This window comes from Vicugna pacos, chromosome 8 (assembly GCF_048564905.1).
Source record: "Vicugna pacos chromosome 8, VicPac4, whole genome shotgun sequence".
NCBI lineage: Eukaryota > Metazoa > Chordata > Mammalia > Artiodactyla > Camelidae > Vicugna > Vicugna pacos.
In genome coordinates, this window is record NC_132994.1 from 52,161,698 (window position 1) to 52,181,673 (window position 19,976).

General features: G+C 37.8%; 1 protein-coding gene across 1 annotated transcript in view; it reads left to right on the forward strand.

Moving 5' to 3' along the window:
• The window catches only part of EYA4 (EYA transcriptional coactivator and phosphatase 4), a 240,676-nt gene that overhangs the window by 23,867 nt on the left and 196,833 nt on the right, over positions 1–19,976 (forward strand). The window contains exon 2 of the mRNA XM_072965897.1: positions 4,048–4,146. Within this exon, the coding sequence (XP_072821998.1) occupies positions 4,114–4,146 (33 nt within the window). The 5' untranslated portion in view covers positions 4,048–4,113. The remainder of the gene's footprint in view (positions 1–4,047; positions 4,147–19,976) is intronic.

Here is a 19,976-nt window from a genome sequence, read left to right on the forward strand (position 1 = left end):
CCAGAAGAGGCCATGTGGAGAGATGGGCAGGGAGAATACCGTGTGACCGGGAAATGGAGATTGGTGTGATGCATGTACAAGCCAGGGGATGCCGAGGATAGTTGGCAAACACCAGAAACTAGGAAGAGGCAAAGAATGATTTTTTTCTAGAGCCTCCAGAGAGGGCGTGGACCTGCCAATGTGTTCAGTTAGGGCTTCTTGCTGTCAAAAGTATGAGAGAATACACTTCTTTTGTTAAGCCCCCCTGTCTGTAGTACTTTTTTATAGCAACCTTAGGAAACTACAATGACATGCTATGTTAAAAGTAAATAGCAGGTTAAATTGGCAGCAGTAGTAATGTTATTATATTTTATTGTTAGGTCAGGCAAATAGGAAAATACCTAGTGGACTAATTCTTTATATTGAATTTTCTGAAAAATTTCAATATTCTTCCTGAAAAACATGGGACAAAACAGGATTTTTCTTAAAATAGCCCTTTGTTTGAGACAGAATTTTCGAAAGTTAAATCATGTGGCTGTTTACATTTTTTGTTCACATCGTCAGATACATTATGCTTTCATCCACTAATTAATTGTGTCATTGGTTCAGTTAATATTTGTTAGCCACCTAGTGCTTGCCAGGCACTGAGCTGGGTGCTGTAGGTGACACTCTGTAAATAAGATACGGAGTACCTGAGCTTAAAGAGATACACAGCTTCGAAATTTACTGCATGGAGAAAGCTGCAGAGGCCACTTGGAGGAAGATTCTGCTACCTAGAAAATTCATTTTCACTGATTACTACCCTTTTAACTGATCTTGTAAAGTCATTTTAGTATCATTTTGGTTTTACTTACTCTGTGCTCCTGTATTATAATGGAAAAGTTTTTTTTTTATTTACTGCACAGACAATAAAGTCAGCAATATTCAAAGTATGTGAAGCCAAAGATATAATTCTGTATCAAGTTATTTTTATTTTTAATGTTTCTTTTAAATCAATATCCAGGTACATGCTTAGATTACATGAGTGTTAGCAGAGCTAAAATATTGTTCTGATTTTTTCACTTAATACACAATCAGTAATTTTTGCTTTTCCATGTCATTTTTATAATTATGTTTTTCCTAAAGCTATATTATATTACGTTTATTGACCATAATTTGTTTAATCAGTGCTTGACAAAAGTGAGGCTTTCTGGCTTTTATTATCATTAATAACACTGTAGTGAATACCTTGTGACTTTTAGTGGGGGAGATAGTTTACTCCTTAGGAAAGTTAATGGGTAAGAGTTTAAACATGTTTTAAAATGCGGTGACAGATCGCTTTCTAAATATGTTAGAAAGCCTGACATTATCACTGGCAGTTGAATGAGGGCAGTATTATCACTGTATCCTTTGTGACACTGGGCATTAGTAATATTTAAAATGATTTGAGTTATTGAAGATGTATATAGGAATCCAAAATGTATACTTGTTCCTTAAGTTTACATATTTTGGCAACTGTGAAGGTGAACACTTTACCAAATCTTTGTTTATTATTTACATTTTTAATAGAGATTTGTATTGTCATACCTTTGCTTAATCACTTATAATTTTTATTGAAGTTTTTTCACATTTTGCTTATAATTATAATATTTATTGAAGATATTTTTCATAATCTGTTGTGTCCTGTTGCTTTTGGGGCTGTCTTTCTCTGTTAAGAAATGCAAAAGTTTTTGTTATGTTTTTACATAGCTGAATCCATTGTCCCTTCTGCTTGTAAAGCAGTACAGTGTTTTTACCATTCACCTTACCCATCTATATGTTAGAATGAAAAGGAACATCAGAGTCTCCCCTTTAAGAGAGCACTGGGCTACTTTGTTAACCAGATAGTGAGGGGAAAATGGCTCCAAGGAAGATGATCCGTCACAATTCCTTCCTGGAGGAGAGGAGGGGGCTCATGATGCTGGCAGGTACTGAGTCTTAGCAGGTTGGTATCAATTGGACTGGTGGCCGACACCACATCCAAGGCGAGGCTGAGCCAGTGTGGCCCTGGTGGCTGTGGGAGGGGGCAGTGTGCAGGGAAAAGGATCAGGAGGTTTGCTAAGGTGGGAGGAGCAAGTAAGGGATCAGCAAGAAGCCAGATCAGAGTAAGAGACACAGATTTGATGTGAGGAACCAATCCGTAAGGAGATGGGGGAGGACAGGAGAAGAAAGATGGAAGTGTGAGGTAAATGGCGAAGAGTTGGGCTTCTTCCAGTCACCATTTCTCAGCCCACTCCCAACACAAAGAATAACATCTTTAAATCTACAATTCCTGAATTCATATGTATACCACAACACCTTTCAGTGTGCTTAATATATACCCTCCCCCTCCCCATCTTAAATGCACTTTAAAATTGTGCTTTTCCTTGAAATGACACTTTTCTGGTTTTGGAGTATTTTTCATCAGCATCTTACTGAGACTGTCACATTACATACATGTAAATTACCGTGACCGTTTTATGACTTCTAACTCCTAAAACTGAAAAAAATCTTTGATCTGTCTCTTGTGTTTGTGTATGCATAAAACAACTTACATTTTAAGTTTCCTTTGTAATTTTTAAAACATCTTGTATTCTAATAAGGAAAGTCAGGTTTATTGTAGAACATACTGCAAAGCAGGAAAGAAAAGAAGTTAAAACCACATCTACCTGGTTGTAGTAGGAGTATGTAAAACTGAGCGCAACATCTGCATATGGTGAATGTTTGATAAGCTGTGTTGGAAACATGTTGTTTCTGCTGATTGGAGTACTTATTTTCCACTTAAATTATATTTTCAGAAGTTTTTGGTGTCATTAAATATTCCTTGAAATGTGAGTTTAACGATTTACATCTATGTTTATGTCTATGATCAACATATTTCCTATGTAAGTCTTTTTTTAACCTCATATTCTTTTAATTTTACTTTTAGAATTAGAATTTGAAGGGCTAGAAATACATCATTGCTCTTTTAAAGAGCATTTCATTTATTAGTGAGTTTGAGTATTGGTTTTGTGGTGACTGACCATTTTCTACAGGGCTGTATGTGCCTTTCTACTTGGATTGTAAGGCATTAGCCTGTTGTGTTTGATATTTGTGTAGATATTTCTTTTTATATTTTCATGTGTTTTTTAATTATGTGTGTGATTATTTGTGTTATATGTTCAAGGGGATGTTTGGCTTTTTTGTGTTACATTTTGTTGCTTCTATTGAAAAATTCTTTATTGTGAGTTAAAATACACATATGCCTATGTTTCTTAGAGTTTTTTAAAACTCATTTTGCCTGGAAATTTTTTAACTGTATTGTATGGAGTAAAGATGAATTTTTTTTGAGTGGTTACCTGATTGTCTCACCATAGTTTATTGATCAGTTGTCCTTCCCATATATATCTGTAATACCTTCTTTATCATAATAATTTTATTTTCAGTCTTTTTAAAATTGGCGTTTCCATTTTGTAACATATTCTTTAGAACTGAATAATGATCGTCTGGTAATTCAGACACATTTTCCTGTAACAGAAAGCTGTCATATTAAAATACACGTTATATTTTCTCATTTTTGGGGGGGTAATTAGGTTTATTAATTTGTTTTTATCATTTTTTAAATGGAGATACTTGTGATTGAACCCAGGACCTCATGCATGCTGAACACTCACTCTACCACTGAGCTATATCCTCCCCACTCATACTTTCTCAATTTTATGTATTTTAGAAAGTGAATGGTTAATGCATACTCAGTGTTTAATCTGTCAATTGCTTAATGACAGACTTCTCAGCAAAATAGTGGACTGTTTATTATAGACTGCATCTCTAAAGTTGTCCTCAGATGTGTTTTGTTTATCTGTAGGATTTCTGAGTAGCTGTTTGTATGTCTCAGTTTTACCATGATGTGATTTTCAAGATCATTATTTCTATCAGATATAGGAACAATATTACTGAATTTTGTTCTTTAAAGATAGTGCTTACAGGTTACCGATGACCAGCTATCACGTAAATCATAGTTTTGGTAATTAAAATTAATTTAAAAAGATAACTTTTTCATTTTCCCCCTTTGTTTTCATCTTTTTGTTTTAGATAGTCCATTTTTAATTGAAGGAAGCTGCTTCTGCTTAGGAGTGGCAGGAGAAGTAAGGAAACCACATGGAAGACTCCCAGGATTTAAATGAACAATCAGTAAGTCTTAATTCAATCTCAAGTTTGCAGAACAGTGCTGTGGTAAGACAACTCAAAAATCATACTGAAAGGAATATATTGTAAAAAGCAAGTTTTTTGTTACAAATATTTTTCAGTTGATTTTTGGATTCTCTTTCAAGATCATAAAACGGACCTTTGGAAACGTTTGCTGCTTCTGCTTAACGGTGTCATATTTTGAGGTCTTCCTTGATTGTCTGCTTGTAAAGCCAGTGGTAGTAAGACTAGGGCCTTGAAATCAAGCCAGGTCTAAGCAGTTTTACACATCTCCTCTATTGGGTTTTATTCCAGGTGTGCTTTAGACAGTGCATTTGTTGTTGAATGTCAGAAGCATGAAAGCAGAACATTACTGGCGTGCCTATTGTTCATGTCAAGGATGGTGACCACAGTCCTGAAGGCCTTTCCTTATTTTGCTGTTTTGCTAAGCTCTTCACAGAGTGAAGAATGCTGTGCAACCATTGGCTTAGATTGGTGGCAGTCATTCTAAGATTTGAATTGCTCAGAGGGAAAGGATTTGTATGACCTTTCCTCCTCTTAGTAGTGTCCCCATGGCACTAGTTCTTTAGTGTGTGGAGCTGGAGTCAGTAGGAGGTTTCCCCCTACCCTACCTCCGGCTCCCACAGCACTGCCAACTGCGGCCCAAGCTGTTCTGCCCACAGACGACTAGCAATGTCACGAGTAAGGAGATATGTGTACTTACCAAGTGTGTGTTAGGCAGACGGATGCTCTTTAGCTTGTATGATCATGATTTGATCTTAGAGCCTCATGTTTCCATCAGGCAGCTGAAAACAGTGTATTTGTGTGTGATAATGTGATTCTGGAAAAGATTGCTATAATCAATGATTGATTTTATTTTTTATAATCAATGATTAATTTTCAAATGCAGAGTGACATGTGTTCTGGTGTATATATGCCATTCCAAGTTAATTTAATTTGTTTTCTATTAAGTGCTTTATTTAAATGAAATGATAATTGAATTTTTCATTTATATACAGACATAACCATTGTCTAATTATTTTTTATTATACTATTATTTAATTTCACATGACATCATTAGAGGAAAGTGATTGTAACAAAAAATTACAAGCCATAAAACTATTAAAAAGCCTGTCAAGTGGTAAAGAATTCCTCAAAAATTGCCTGAGTGTTTTAGAAAAGTGGACAAATAGCATTTGGGAGGCAAGGGCTTCAAAATAATTTTTTTTGAATTGCTGGTTATCAAACTTAAGTATTCGTAGCATGGACTCTACTAGAGTGGATGATAGTCAGCTTAATGATGTCACTTGCATTTTTGTGGATCCCAGTGGTGTCAGAAGGCTGTGAGTGTGACCATACCTGAATGAGTGATGACATCTTAGTGGTGATGCTTTGTGGGAGGGCTACTGTTAATCTGTACTTTGTTCTAACACACTAAGGGTTGTGTGCATGTGTGTGTGTTTGTGTGTGTGTTTGTGTTAGACTGACCAACTGTCCCTCCTTCCAGAGACCCAGGAGTTTCCTGGGACATGAAATTTTCAGAGCTAAAGCAGGTGGAGTCCTTGCAAGCCGGGATGGTTGATCCAGTCAATTACCTTAGGGTGTGTGTATTCTTAAGAACAAATTTTTCTTTCAATACAGTTAAAAGAGGCTAAAGAGAATATATTCTTAGGCTTAACATTAAAGTGAAGTTGTTACCCAAGATACTTCACACCACCTTTTACAAAATGAAACCCAGCCCTTGTAAATCATAATAGAGTTTCCTCCCAGTGATATTTTAGGGTTGTGGAACTCAGTATTTAAAGTAAAAATTTCAGTCCTCAGTGTTGTTAATTTTCAGTCAGATTTGAGAATTAGAAGTATTGAGTGATCTTCTGGTCTCTCAGCTCAGACCCTGTGCTAAATTGTTGGTAAGAGTGGAGAGGTATTGAGAGAAGGAAAGAATGCTCTCATTCACTCTTTCTCGGTTCCCTCCCCAGCACTGAGCTTTCCACCTGAGGGTCAGGATCTGGTCAGGGTCAGAGTGGAAGCTCCTGGTCTGTGGATGGTCTGATAGTCTGATAGGCCATCAAGAATGGGCGCTTCTGGCTTAAACCACAGGAAACTGGTTGCTTGTGTCAAATGTTAATGGCTCAATGGCTTTGATTTTATAAACATCATAAATCCCTCTTCTTCAGCATCATTAGACTTAGAAGAACATATCGGCCAATCTGTTCATCTTGTACATGTGCAAAGCGTTGCTTGGGACTATTAAATAACTTGCCCATGTTGGCATGGCTAGTAAGCGTCAGAGTTGGGACTTCTCAAAGATCTTCTGACTCCAAGTCCAAAGCTCTCTCCTTAACATCCACATGCCTTATTGCTTTTGAGTTTCCTTATTTGGACTTTTCATCACTATGGAATAAACTCCCATTACAATGAAATTATTTCTATTTGAATGAAATCTTTAAATAACTTTAAATCTTGCAGAATATATTAATTATTGTCTCAAAACCTTTTGGAAAATGATACTTGGTGTTTATTAAGATAAAAAACAAATAGGGTGGCATTAAAAGAAAGTTCATAATAAGATGAAAGGGAATTAACTTAGATCATAGTTATTTTATTTCAAGAAGTTTTTTTTTCCCTCAAGGCATAGACATAACAATAGGGGCCAGTTGTTGCAGGTATAATGCACATCTAGCACTTTCTGTGTACTCTCTCCAATCCTGACCACATCCTTGCAGTGTGGTTGCTATGGTCACCATGAGGAGATTATGGCCCAGAGAATATCAAGGTTGAACAACTGTTAGGTAGCAGAGGTTAGAATTGAACCCACTTCTATCTGGCTCTAAAACCTATAATGGATTTTGCATGATACCACATAAGGTAAGAACTTGAGTTGTGAAATCAGACATCCCTGACACGTAAATACTTTATGACCATTGGGAAGTTTAGTAAACTCTTCCTCATGTGTAGCGTGGGGAGACTAATAAAAAGAAGTTACATGAAGGACTTAGCACATGCCTTTCTTAGAGTAAACACTCAATAAATGTTAGCTGATCTTACAATAACCTGATGTATTCAGATGGTCTTTGATGAGTATGTGTCTTCATTCTTCCATGCTCACCGGGCAGACATCCCTGCCTGGAAGAACATAGGTCTACAGATTCTGCAGATGGAAACTGAACTCACCGGCTCTCTTCTTGCAGTTTTCCTCCCTTTCTCCTCTGTCCCGGTACTTCCCATCTCGGTGGGTGGCGCCATCATCTACTGAGTAGGTTAATTCAGAAAACAGGTAGGCATCCTTTTTTCCTGTATCCCCGTATCAAAATCCTGTCTGTTCTTATTTTTTGTATCTCTCAAAGTTGTTCTCTGACTCCAGCTCCTTAGGATCTGTATTTTATCTCTTGTCTTTTTCTGCTTTAAGTTGTGCCAAGAGTAGTCGCCCTGATTGACATACCTGATCACAACTTTCGGCTTCATATGGTTCACAGGTCTGTTCTTGTCTTCTAAAGAAAACCCCAAATGTGTAGTAAAGTGCTTACTTACATCTCTCTCGTCTTGTTTTTGGCTTCTTCCGTTTCCCTGAGTCTCGCAGGCTCTCGGTGGGTTCTATGCCTCTGCAAGCACTATAGCTTCTTCCCTGGTGGGCCTCTTCCTCACCCGGTAACTTGCAGATCTTTGAGACTCACTCACTCGCATCAAGCTTCTGAGGTTGCCGCCTCCTTCCCTACGCTGTCAGCCACGCCGGGTCAGGGACCTCTACAGGGCACCTTTGCCATTTACCTCTATCCTGGGACTTATCCCATGGAACTGAATTTGTATCTGTATATTTGTCTCTCTGCTAGATTATAAACTACTGAAGAGTAATAATAGTGGGTCTTGTTCTTCTTGTATCTTTACTTCTTAGCACAATTCTTGCTAATATTCAATAAATGTTTTGTTCAAAAGCTTTTGTATGCTGTTGTAAACTAAGGTAATGAATAGCCTGGCACATTTTAGAAAGCCAAAGTGTTATTCTCAGAATGGATTACTGAGTCATGAACTCATTTCTTACTTAACATTTGTTTAAAAAAAAGTGCATTTAACATGTAACACTTATTTAACAGCACGTGATCAAAACAAAATTTGGTTCTTAAGCAATTTTTTTTTTGTATTGTATCTGGACCTTATTTTGCAGTCTGCCTTAGAGGATCTAGGGAACTTTAAGAGGTAAGCAATTAAAGTAAGATTTAACTCTCATATTTGTCTGAAATTCTCTGTTAGAACTTCATAATTTTTTAGAAACAGTTTTAATATCCAATTATAGTTTACTACAGTTTTAAAATAAATGCTGTACTTGTTAATAGAAATAAATGAGTCTGTATTATACAAAAGAGTATTTCTACTAATAATCAGAAGTTCCTTTGATACCCTGAAATATATTCCTCATAATCAAATGAAGGCTGAGGAATATTTATTGTTTTTATAGCTTCTGTAGTATTCTTACACATGGAGATATTTTAAAGTCTTGTTTTGATGGTACTAAAGAAGGCTGCAGATTTTTTTCTGCTCTGATTCACTCACATCAAAGTGAGAGGGAGTTTAACCTAAATTTATCATCAGGCTAGAAGGTTTGAAAAAAACACTTGTTAATTTTAAGGACTGTATGTTATTCAATAAAATATTAGTGGCTATTAAGTAAAATGAGGTAAAATTTTAGACTCAGTTACAGTTTTTGGATTCCCTAATATTAAACATTAAGTCCTACATTTGGAAATATTGTCCTGAATAGTCCTACATTTGGAAATATTGTCCTGAATAGTCCTACATTTGGAAATATTGTGACTGAATCAGTTGACTTATGTTGTTGGTAACATTTCAGCTTGTGAGATCTAAATTAATTCACATTCTTTGGATTCATATTTTACATTGTATGTTTCAGAAATATTTTTAGAAGTTCATATACATGTAGATGTTAATAGTATTTCTTTTCTTGCATCAAACCTGCTAGTTTAACAATGTGTATTAACATTTTAGAGTTAGTTTAATAAATTAATCTCCTTTCTGTGTCTGTTTTTCTCCCTTGGAATACCTAATGACTTTAGATTATCCCTCAGCTCTTTGTTCTTAGAGATTCCACAGTATCATCTTTGACTGTAGCCACGAGCGCATCTTTAAAACCTGAGCTGCTCTCTGAGCTGTTTAGACAGGTTTCTAGCTGTTGCATGGAATTGAATATACCAGCCAACTTACCATCTAAATGTAGAGCTTCAGAATCACCTGCTTCTGTCAGTGTTTTGACAGTGTGCTAGAAAAGAATTATTTTTATCAGTTTCAGCCTATATCATGTTTTCATTTTTGAGAGTGTAGCATTATCAAAATCCTGAGATCCTGTTACTCTTCTATTGCTTTTTTCTTGAGTAGTCTAACTGATAATGTGCATCGTGCATACAGTGTTTTTTATTCGGACTTAACCAATATCAGATTCTTGTTTTTGAGGCTACAAATCTGTTTGGAAGAACTTGGCCTTTTGACTAGTCAAAAAAACTATATTTACAGCATGTATTTTTTTATACCATCCAACTGGACAATATTGTTCAGAGTTCAGTGAAATTCTGCTTGAAGTTGAATCAATTATAGAACTGTTGTAACTCCCAATTGCCAATTATAGCTTTATTGCACTTAGATAGTAGAGTACCTAAATGGTAAAATTACCACGTAGACATGTTAAGTGTATTTTAATCTCTATTCATCATTAAGGCTTGCTCTTTTATTTTAAACAATTTTCTAACTTCAACTTTCTATATTTTTGCATGAGCTTAAAAAGATTCATAAGAAGATGCCATGGATTATTATCTTCTATGACCTTATAATTTATTAAAACTTTTCCACAATATTTTATTTTATTTTTTAATACTTTTGTTTGTTTTTTGGGGGGAGGTAATTAGGTTTATTTATTTATCCCATAATCTCGAACATACTAAGCATGCACTGTACCACTGAGCTATACCCTCCTTATAAATTTTAGGATACACACACACACACAGACACACATATATCTATGTGTACATATATATGCAGAGAGAGAGAGAGGAGAATATGAATTGTGATTACATGCCATTTGTGAAGATCTAGAGAGTAAATATTAGACTTTTCTTCTGTCAGCTCTGATCAGTTGATAACAACCATGTTGGGAAGAAACCTAAAGCTATGTCTTGGCTCATTGGAGAGTAACATTATAAATACAGTGTAGTCTGCCATGGACTTGTAGTGGGGAGGCGTAGCACCAGGACTCACACCTGCTAATCCAGAGCTGGGTCCTTGTCCAGCTTTGAGCATTTTGTTTGGACAGTATAGGTGCAGCTAAGAACGATGATATCTCTGGGTACCAAAAGTCCCTTGTCTAAATTTACAACTTATGGTCATATTGATATTTTGGTATTATGGTATACTGACTGTCCACTCATTCTACCTTATGAATTAAAATGAAAATAGTAATTTATGATAGAAATATAATATATTTCTTTCATGCTTGAATAATTTTGAGAAATGGGAAAGATGAATGTAATGTAACTTTTGCTATAAGGTATACAGCAAACAGAACATGTTCACTGATGAAAAGAGTTTGCATTCATTGATAGGCGTCATGCTAAGTGCTTTATGTGACTCATCTCATTAAACCACACAGAAGCCCCATGTGGTGGGCTCTGTCATAACCCCAGTCTAAAGGAGAGCAAGAGGACACTGAGCTTAGAGATCTCATTCAACGTTGCGACAGCTAGAAAGCTGTACTCATGGAATGTGGGCTCACCAAGTCTTATTCCAGAATCCACACTGCTACACACAGTATCTTACTTGTTTTGATCAACTTAAATGGTTTTCAGACCCTTCAACACATTTGGTGTTTTAAAATACGCATTAAGACTCAACATGATCTCTATTTAAACAAAGAACAAGGGCTTTAAATATCTTAAGTCTTGGAGAGAAATGTAAATTATTCTGCCATGATTACAAATCAGCTGCACAATTGTTCTTAATAAATCTTTTGAGTGGGAAGTCATAAGATAGCAGAATGTATGGAAATTGGAGGCTAATTCAACAGATTCACTTAAACAAATAAAGATTCCTTACTCTCTGTTAGGATCTTGGCTAAACTAAGGATTCAGGAGGGAAAATATAGCACACTGGTAGAGCACGTGCCTAGCATACATGAGGTCCTGGGTTTAACCCTAGTACCTTGATTAAAAAAAAAATTTAAAAAATACTAAGTAAACCTAATTACCCCCAAAAAGGAAAAAAAATTAAATTAAAAGATACGTATATTACAATTTCTGTCTTCCCTCAAATTTTAGTTTAGTATATGATTGTAAGATGTTATGTTAAATTCTAGGGTTATTTGAAAATGAGATTTGGGCAGTTGGCTAATTTATTCCGTGATTGTTCCTGGGAAACTGCTGCATTTGAAGCATGGTTTTAGATGTTGTAAATACTTGGTGGATGAAATAGACAACTGTTACTCTCATGGAGCTTATTATGTTCTAGTGGGGAGAGACGAGCAGTAAACCGTATGGGATAGTAGATAGTTCTAGTGCAGTAAGAAAAACCGAATAAAGCAGAGGGGAGGGTAGGAACTTCTGGAGCTGAGACATGTGGGTGGGGCAAGTTGCAGTTTGAGGGGAGTAGACAGGAGATCTCGCTGAGAAGGTGGCACTGTGCGAGGATTTGAAGGAGACGTGGGTATCTGGGGAAAGTGGATTTTGATTAGAAGAAACAGCAACTGAAAACCATGAGATGCTGGCACCATGCCTGATATGTTCAAGGAATAGAAAGGAAGCCGGTGTTGGTGGCATTGGTGGAGGACTCAGGGGAAGTAAGGAAGTGATCAGGCTGAGAGTGTGGAGGTGGAGGAGTACAGATTGCGTCGGGGTCTTGAGGCCATTATAAGAGCTAGAGCTTTTGTCTGAGGGACATGTGAACCAATTTGAGGGTTTTAAACTTAGGGATGACATAATATGACTTAAGTTTTTAAAAGATTACCCCGTCTGCCGTGTTGAAAATGGGCCATGTGAGGTCAAGAGCAGAAGCTGGGCTCCTGTAAGTATCCAGATGTGAAATGGACAAGATGGCAGTAGAGATTGTGAGAAATTGTTGAGTGCAGGATACATTTTGAATGTAGAGCCAAGATAACTTGCTGATTAATTGGATGTGGATTGTGAGAGAAAGAAAGACCTTGACTTTGAGGTCTTTGTCCTGAGCCATGGGAAGGGTGGGGTTGGCATCTACTGAGATGGGATGAGTTAGAAGGAACAGATGGAGGGTGGCGATCAGGAGTTCAGTTTTAAGACCTGGTAGCAGAGACGTTGCCGTGTTTTCACTGATCCTGTTTCATACTCTTTTCTGGCACATCCAGGAGTGCATTTCCCAGCCTCCTTACGTTTAGACAGGACCACAGTGCTGGTTTTGGTGCACAAAATGCAAGGGAAAGTGATGTGCGTATCATGTTCAGGCTGAGGTGGTGAGAACCACATTTGGTCTCTGCCTAGCATGAAGAAGCCGGAGGGGGCCTCAGGTAAAGGTGCGGCAGAGCTCTAAGATCAAAGAAGTCTGGATTGCTGAGGCCCTGCAAGGGGGACAGCTTCCCAGGAGAGTATTAAGCAACTGAATTAATAGGGACATACTGTTTTACCTGATATTAGAAAAATGAGTGGAAATGTTGGGAGTCAGTTAGATGTAACCATGTGGAACTCAGAAGGTTCGACTTGAAATATAAATTTGGGAGGCTTCAAGGTATCAGTGATGTTTAAGGAAATGTTATTAGCTGAGATCACCAAGAGAGTAAATCTAGATAGAGACAAATTGAAAGGACTGAGCCCTGGGGCATCCAAAAGTAGAGGTTAAGGAGATGACAGTTTATGTAAGACAGCTGCTAGAGCCTACTGCCGTTAACACCTGTAAGCACGGAGTGTTGCCACGAGTGTGTGTGGCCAGAGTCAGTGACTTCTCCCTTGATGTGCTTCCTTCCAAATTTCCCAACGATCACATTTTATACCTTAGTTACTGGGGTCATCTTGCACGGCAGGGAAAAAGCCAGCGTACGACGGAGGTATTCAGACATCTACTTTGTGTTTTCTGTGAAAGTAGCAAAAAGCATAAATATTTAGAAGAAAATAATCAACAAGTATTATTTTCTTATTGCTGTGTTTGTCGATAGTATGTTTTGAGGCAGCCCCACTTAGCAAAGAATTGATCTACATCAGAGATACTCACTTCAGCGTTATTGATACTTGGCCCGGAAAATTCTTCGTACTGGGGGGCTGTCCTCTGCACTTGCATGACGTTTAGAAGCATTTCTGGTATCTACCCACTAGATGTCAGTAGTACCTCCTTCCTTCCCCCACTCTCTCCTTTTTAGTGACAATCAAAATGTCCCTGGACAGGGACAAATGTTTCCTGGAGGAGGCAAGATTCATTGATCTAGATTATGTCTATTTTCAGTGAGTTATTTGTTTATGTATTTATTCCCTGCAAACTATCTGAGGAGGTTTCTTTGAACATTTACTAGAATGTGCTGTATTAAATTACTGAGAGCACTGGTGAAAAGACAAACACATGACGATGCAGAATTAAAGCAAGTAAGTAAAATAACATTGCCAGGTTCACAGTATTGAATAATAAGTACTACGCTATCAGCAGGGAAAGTCTGTGCAAGAAAGGTCACAGGAATTCTAGATAGGCTAGATCAAGGGGGTAGGGGATAGCTCAAGTTGTAGAGTGCATGCTTAGCATGCACAGGGTCCTGGGTTCAATTCCCACTACCTCCTCTAAAAAAATAAACCTAATTACTGCCCCCCCCCCAATAGATAGGCTAGATCATACCTGATCTTGAAAGACTGGATGAAACGATAGGGGCACAAAAGGACCTGCCCTGGCCTGGGGAATAGCAGAAATGAAGACTCAAATGTACAGAATATAGGGCAGTGCAGCCTGCCCAGGAACTGTCAATGGATTAGAATGACCAAATCAGAAGCTTTGTGGAACTGAAGATGTAGAATGGTGGGAAATATGGTTAAGAAATCCTGAGATGAGACTGAAAGTGTCTTTGAAGCCAAGCTTAGGTGTTTAGATGTTGCTTGGGGTTCAGTGTGATGCTTGTCACAACATGAAGTAGAGATGTGGAAGATACTGCCTTGACCTTTATCTTGGACATAATGGAAACTCCCATAATTTTGGAGCAAGAAAGTAATATTTTTAAAACAGTGTTTTAGGAAAATTAACCAGATGGTAGGGAGATGAGTGAAGGTGTAAAACTTGGCAGAGAAGGTGGTTTAGGGAGCCTTGAAGCAGTGTTTATGTGAACGGAAAAGGGCTTAAACCAGGGGCAGCAAAATGTTATTTTTGTAACAGACAAGACAGTAAATATTTTTTGCTTTTCTGGCCATGCAATCTCTCTACAACATCTCATCTCTGCTGGTGGAGTGTGAGAGCAGCTGTGGGTTAAATGTATGTGAATGGGCTTGGCTGGGTTCTAATAAAACTTTATTTACATAAACAGGTGGCAGGCTGCAGACCATACTTGGCCAACTCCTGGCCTAAACTAATGATGTAACAGTGGAAAGAAAGCTAGGAAAGAATCAATGAAAAGAACTTGAAAAGGAAGTTTTACTGAATTTGGTTGCTAACCGCCAGGGTTAATAGGAGGAAGGTCAGTGGTGGATTTGGAGAAGGAAAAGGCAAGGACCACCCTGGGGTTTCAAGCTTAGAGGATACCAGTAGGGAGTTCAGGAGCAGGTGTCAGTGACTTAAGTAGCCAGGAAGATGTGTTGGAATTTAGAACTTTTGAGAACATGTCAAACTAGCAACTGATGAAGCTCTGTTGTGCCGTGGAGGGGATGGTCATACAGAGTAGAACAGTATTGTTTTTGAGGTGCTGTATATGAGGGGAAATGGTATCTGGCCAAAAGGCAGAAGGCTGAGGATACACATAGGAGAAAACCATGTTTATGAAGTGGAAGGAGGAAGATAGGTCGGGGAGACTGAGACAGGGAAACGAAAGGACAGGAGGATAAGACTGTCTTCAGGGCTAGTGACCAGGAGCCACTTTCAGAAGGAGTTGGTAATCGGTGACATTTCAAAAAGGCAAGCAGAATGGGGACTGAGAAAAAGGCTGTTTTGTTTGTTGATTAGAAGGCCATTGGTGGCACTTGAGCATAGAGTCCCATGAGAGTTGTGGCAAGTGGAGACATCTCAGAGGTTCAATACAGAAAAGATGATGAGAAAGTAAGAGGAAGCTTGTATGTTTAGAGAAGCAGAACAGTAATTGGTGGGGGGCACCTTTTTCAAACAAGTGGCGGCTTGAGCATGGTTGATGATGGGGGAAAAACTCTGTGGAGAGTAGACTCACGTTGTCGCAGAAAGGAGAAGAGGGCTCAGTGGAGGTCAGAATGAAGGAGGTAATGTTGGGAGGGAGGGATACACCCTGTGATGGAAGGTGAGGCATTAGAGAATGCCTGTATCCTTGGAGAGTCTAAGGGCATGACATTCTTTTTTGCAGTCCCATAGAAGGGAAGGACATTTGTCCACTCAAGATCAGAAAGTGGATGGAAACACGATAGGATTAAGTGCTTAAGTAGTGTAAAGAAGATCAGATCAGCAATAGGCACTATTTTAAAAAATGGTAGGCGATCTAGAATTCAATACATAGATTATTGAGAGACATTTTCAGTTTTCATTTAGTAAAGTAGGTCACACTGACTAGGACTTAAGGCTGTGTGTTAGCATGGCAAGTTTATTTTTTTTGCATTGAAACCATTAAGAAGAGACCAGAGAAAAAGAAACACTGTTGTGGTTAATGAAAATGCTTCTCATCTTTGGAAGAAACTGCTCGCTCTGTTTTCTTTGGCTATCAGTCCATCCAACAAAAAGAAGAGCCTATTTATGTAGATGTGATTGGGACAAAGTTGACAAGAGAGTCAGACTGAGAAAGTACTTGTCTCAAAGTACATGAAATTCTTTCATTTCATTATCTTCTTGGATGAAGGATTGATTTCTCTGCTCAGACTTCTTTAGGATGCAGATACCCTTGTAAGGGTTAAGATGTGAAGAAGTTCATGTTCAAGCTCTTGGCAGGAGCCAGGATAGCAGGGTGAAGAAAGGTCTGCAAAAAAAAGTAAATGTGGGATGGAGGAGGGTATAGCTCAGTGGTAGAGCACATGCTTAGCACGCACAACAAGATCCTGGGTTCAATCTCTAGTACCTCCACTAACAACAGAAACAAAAATCTAAAAGTAAATGAGAGTTTAAAAAGGAAGGACAAATGCTGCCAGCTTTGTTCTTAGCTTTTATTGTTTCCCCAAGCTGCTGTGAGTGACACATGTGGACAGTGGATTGTAACTTGGTTGTGAACCCCAGGTGCTCACAGCGAACATTTACATAGTCCTCACTTGAACTTTCTAAGTGCTTTATAGGTATCGACTGATTTAATTCCCATAACGGCTTGATGAGGTGGGCACTATTATTATCCACCAGTTTATAGATGAAGGGGTCACCCCACTCGTGGGTGTGGGAGCAGGATTTTAACCCAGGCATTTTGACTCCAGAGCTGACAGTCGTACCTGCTAGGAGAATCCACTGGGAAGATATACTCTCTGTTTTTCCATCCTGACTTGTGCCTTTGACAACAACAATTTGAAATGTTTTTGAGTTTTCATACATAAGGAAAAAGTTTGATCTGTGTCCACTTTTTTTATATTAACATTTCCTTTAATTTGCAGATCACACCAGAAGTGATGTGAAAGGGGCAGACCAAGAACAATAAAATAGATGGTTACTTATTTTTCAGGCTGCTGATTAAAAAAGGAGTTCAAGTGGAATTTGGAGTCTACACTGGTTTTTCTACACCAGGCTCTTTAGGAAGATTCAAAAGCGCACTCACACTTCTTTTACATTAAATGTCTGGCCTGATTTTTTTTTCTTTTTTTTGGGGAGAGAGGTAATTAGGTTATTTATCTATTTATTTATTTAGTTGCAGATGCTGGGGATTGAACCCAGGACCTTGTGCATGCTAAGCACGCACTCCACCTCTGAGCTGTACCCTCCCCACTGTCTTGCGTGATTTGTCTCCTTTTCGATTGCTGTGCTTGGTACTGAGGGCCAGTGGACTTGTTTTAGAGGAGGTAGGGACCTTTCGAGATTGCACTAACCAAACCCTTCATTTTCTTTTTTTCTTTCTTCTTTTCTTTCTTTCTCTCTCTCTTTCTCTCTTTTCTTCCTTCCTCCCTCCCTCCCTCCCCCTCTCTCTCTTTCTTTCTTTCTTTTTTTTTCTCTTTCTCTCTTTCTTTCTCTCTCTCTTTCTCTCTTTCCCTCTTTTTAGTTTAAAACTATTTTATAGATACAAAAATGGAGGCTGGGACGGCTTATGCACCTTATGAGGCTAAGGCCGTTAACAACAGCACTGTGTTTTGAAACAAGATTTTTTATTCGTTTCAGCCTCAACACTAAAATTTGAATACTCTTGTATACTGCTTTTTAACATTTAGAAATTAAAATTAACCCCCTGAAAACTGCATTGAATTAAGGCTTTACTTAGAAAGGTTGATGAAATAATTGCATCTGAGCTTGTACTAAAGTTGCTGGTAGGTCAGGGTCACTTAAGAAAGCTCTGGCAAAGGTGTGAAACACTTTATTTTACATGTTTGTTTTTCTCCTAGTTATTATTTACTGCTCAATCAGCATTAACAGAAGAAAAATAATTTGGCTGCTAAGTTACTCTAGTATAGGATTTCAAAGGATCTTATTAAAGAGAGATGTAATTTCATCCTCTGGGTCTTTTATATAACAGAGTGCATGTTTGGGTTACTTCACTTTGACCCGGAATTAAACAATAGATTAAAGTCATGCACGGGAAGTTAACATATTTATTCAACAAAGATTTGAAAGTATATTATGATTGTTTTTTAGATTGCTCAGGATGTCTTTAAACTTTATACTCTTATTTTAGCTAATTTTTTCTGAATACCACCTGCCTCAAAGTTTTCTGTTTATTTTACAAATCTTATAACATGTGGGTGCGTCTGATCACTACTGTTATAATCAGTGGGCTTTAAATGCATGACTTTGACAAATTGATAGACATTGTATGCTTTTGTACATTGCTTGACTACATATGGCCATAGTTTAGTTATCGTATTCAGTAATGTAAAGTATAGAGTAGATGTCGCAGGTCATAACAATGCTTCAAATATTAATATTAAGGAGAGTAAGCCTGGAAGTCCGTAAGTTCAAAGTAAAAAGCCTTTATGACTTCAGTATTGAGAGCAAGCTGAAAGAGACAAATAATGTCAGGGCACTACTAACTCGAGCTGTCTGGCAGCGCAGGTGTCCTTCCATAAGACTCTTATAAAGGTAGTCACCGCTGTTCGCCCACCCTGGACTGAAGGCTCTCCCTTTCTTCAGTCCTCTGTGATTTGCATAATAATGTCCACCACGCTTCTTGTTTTGGGTGATTGTTTCCATCCTCACTGTGAGTCTGTGGACTTTATTTTTTCCCATAAACTAAAGTTTTTATTGGCTGGGATCCCAGCTAGACTGGTGCTTTTTCCCCTCATTTTGTTTGTTTGCTATCTTAGATTAGAAAGTCATTCAAAGTTAGAGGACCTATGTTTTATTGTAGGAAGATAAATTGTGATTGAAACCCTTTGTAAAAAATTGTAAGAGGTGTTTAAATATGAAGTAACTTGTTACCGGTGGTTGGATAAGAGGTCTTTCTAGAGTGCTCATCTGCTGAACATTCATTTATATGATATTTACTGTAGTGGTATCTGCTTACTTTTTGGGCGATTCTGACACATCCCATTGTGCAGAAGTTACTCTGCAGAAGTAAATCAGGAATCGTTCATGATGGTTTCAGGCTGTACATAATTGTTTCAGAATATTGAGTGAATTTGCTAATCTTCAAGGGACTAAATTTTATACTGAATGTTTCTGGTTTGGTAGGTTTAATATTTTAATGGTTGACTAATTTTTTTCTCCTTAGTTTATTTTGTTTCTTGCACTGTCATTATAATTATATATATGTTATGTTCATTCTTGAGCCCTTAATGTCAAGCTTGAGGTGTAAGGGAATTAATTGAAGGTTTTCAGGATATTGGTGTTTGTTACATGAAGATGGATTGAATGTTGATGTTGCGATCTTAAGCTGGAAGTTGCTTTGCTGTTAGATTTTATTAGATTGAGTGTATTAACTTTTATACAAGGAATTGGAAGGAAAACTGTGCTCCCAGTGCCTGATTTTCCCTGTCTTTGTGACACATAACAAATTTAGGAATTGATATGAAAGGAAAAATTTGTGTGTTGTTAAAACTTTTTTCAGACTTTTATAACATTATTAAACAATATCCTTTGGCATTTGGATGTATATGAAAAAGCTCCTAGACATTTAAGTGTATGTATTTAAATAGTTTTTTCCTTGTTCTAAATGTTACCCCTTTGGTAGACTCTTGGTAGACTCTTTGCATGTTAAAGCTTGAAGAGACAGCAGAGATCAAACAGGCCAACTCTGTCATTTCACAGGTGTAATTAAACTACGGACCAGGGAGACTAAAGAGGTGTTATCACCTACAGCCAGTGGGTGACAGAGTCAGGGTTCATACTTGAGTTTTTGAGTCCCAGCCTGCGTTCTTTACAGTCCAAGCATGCTTGGTGTTTTCATGTCCCGGAGCTTTCATTTATGACATTTGTTGTAGTTTTGAGTCTAGAGGACTTCCGTTGATGGACCTTGAAGTCACACAGGGTACGGCTTTACTGATAATTTCAGACTGATTTGAATCCACTTGAATCCTCCCATATTCAATTCTGAGTATTCTACAACATACTGA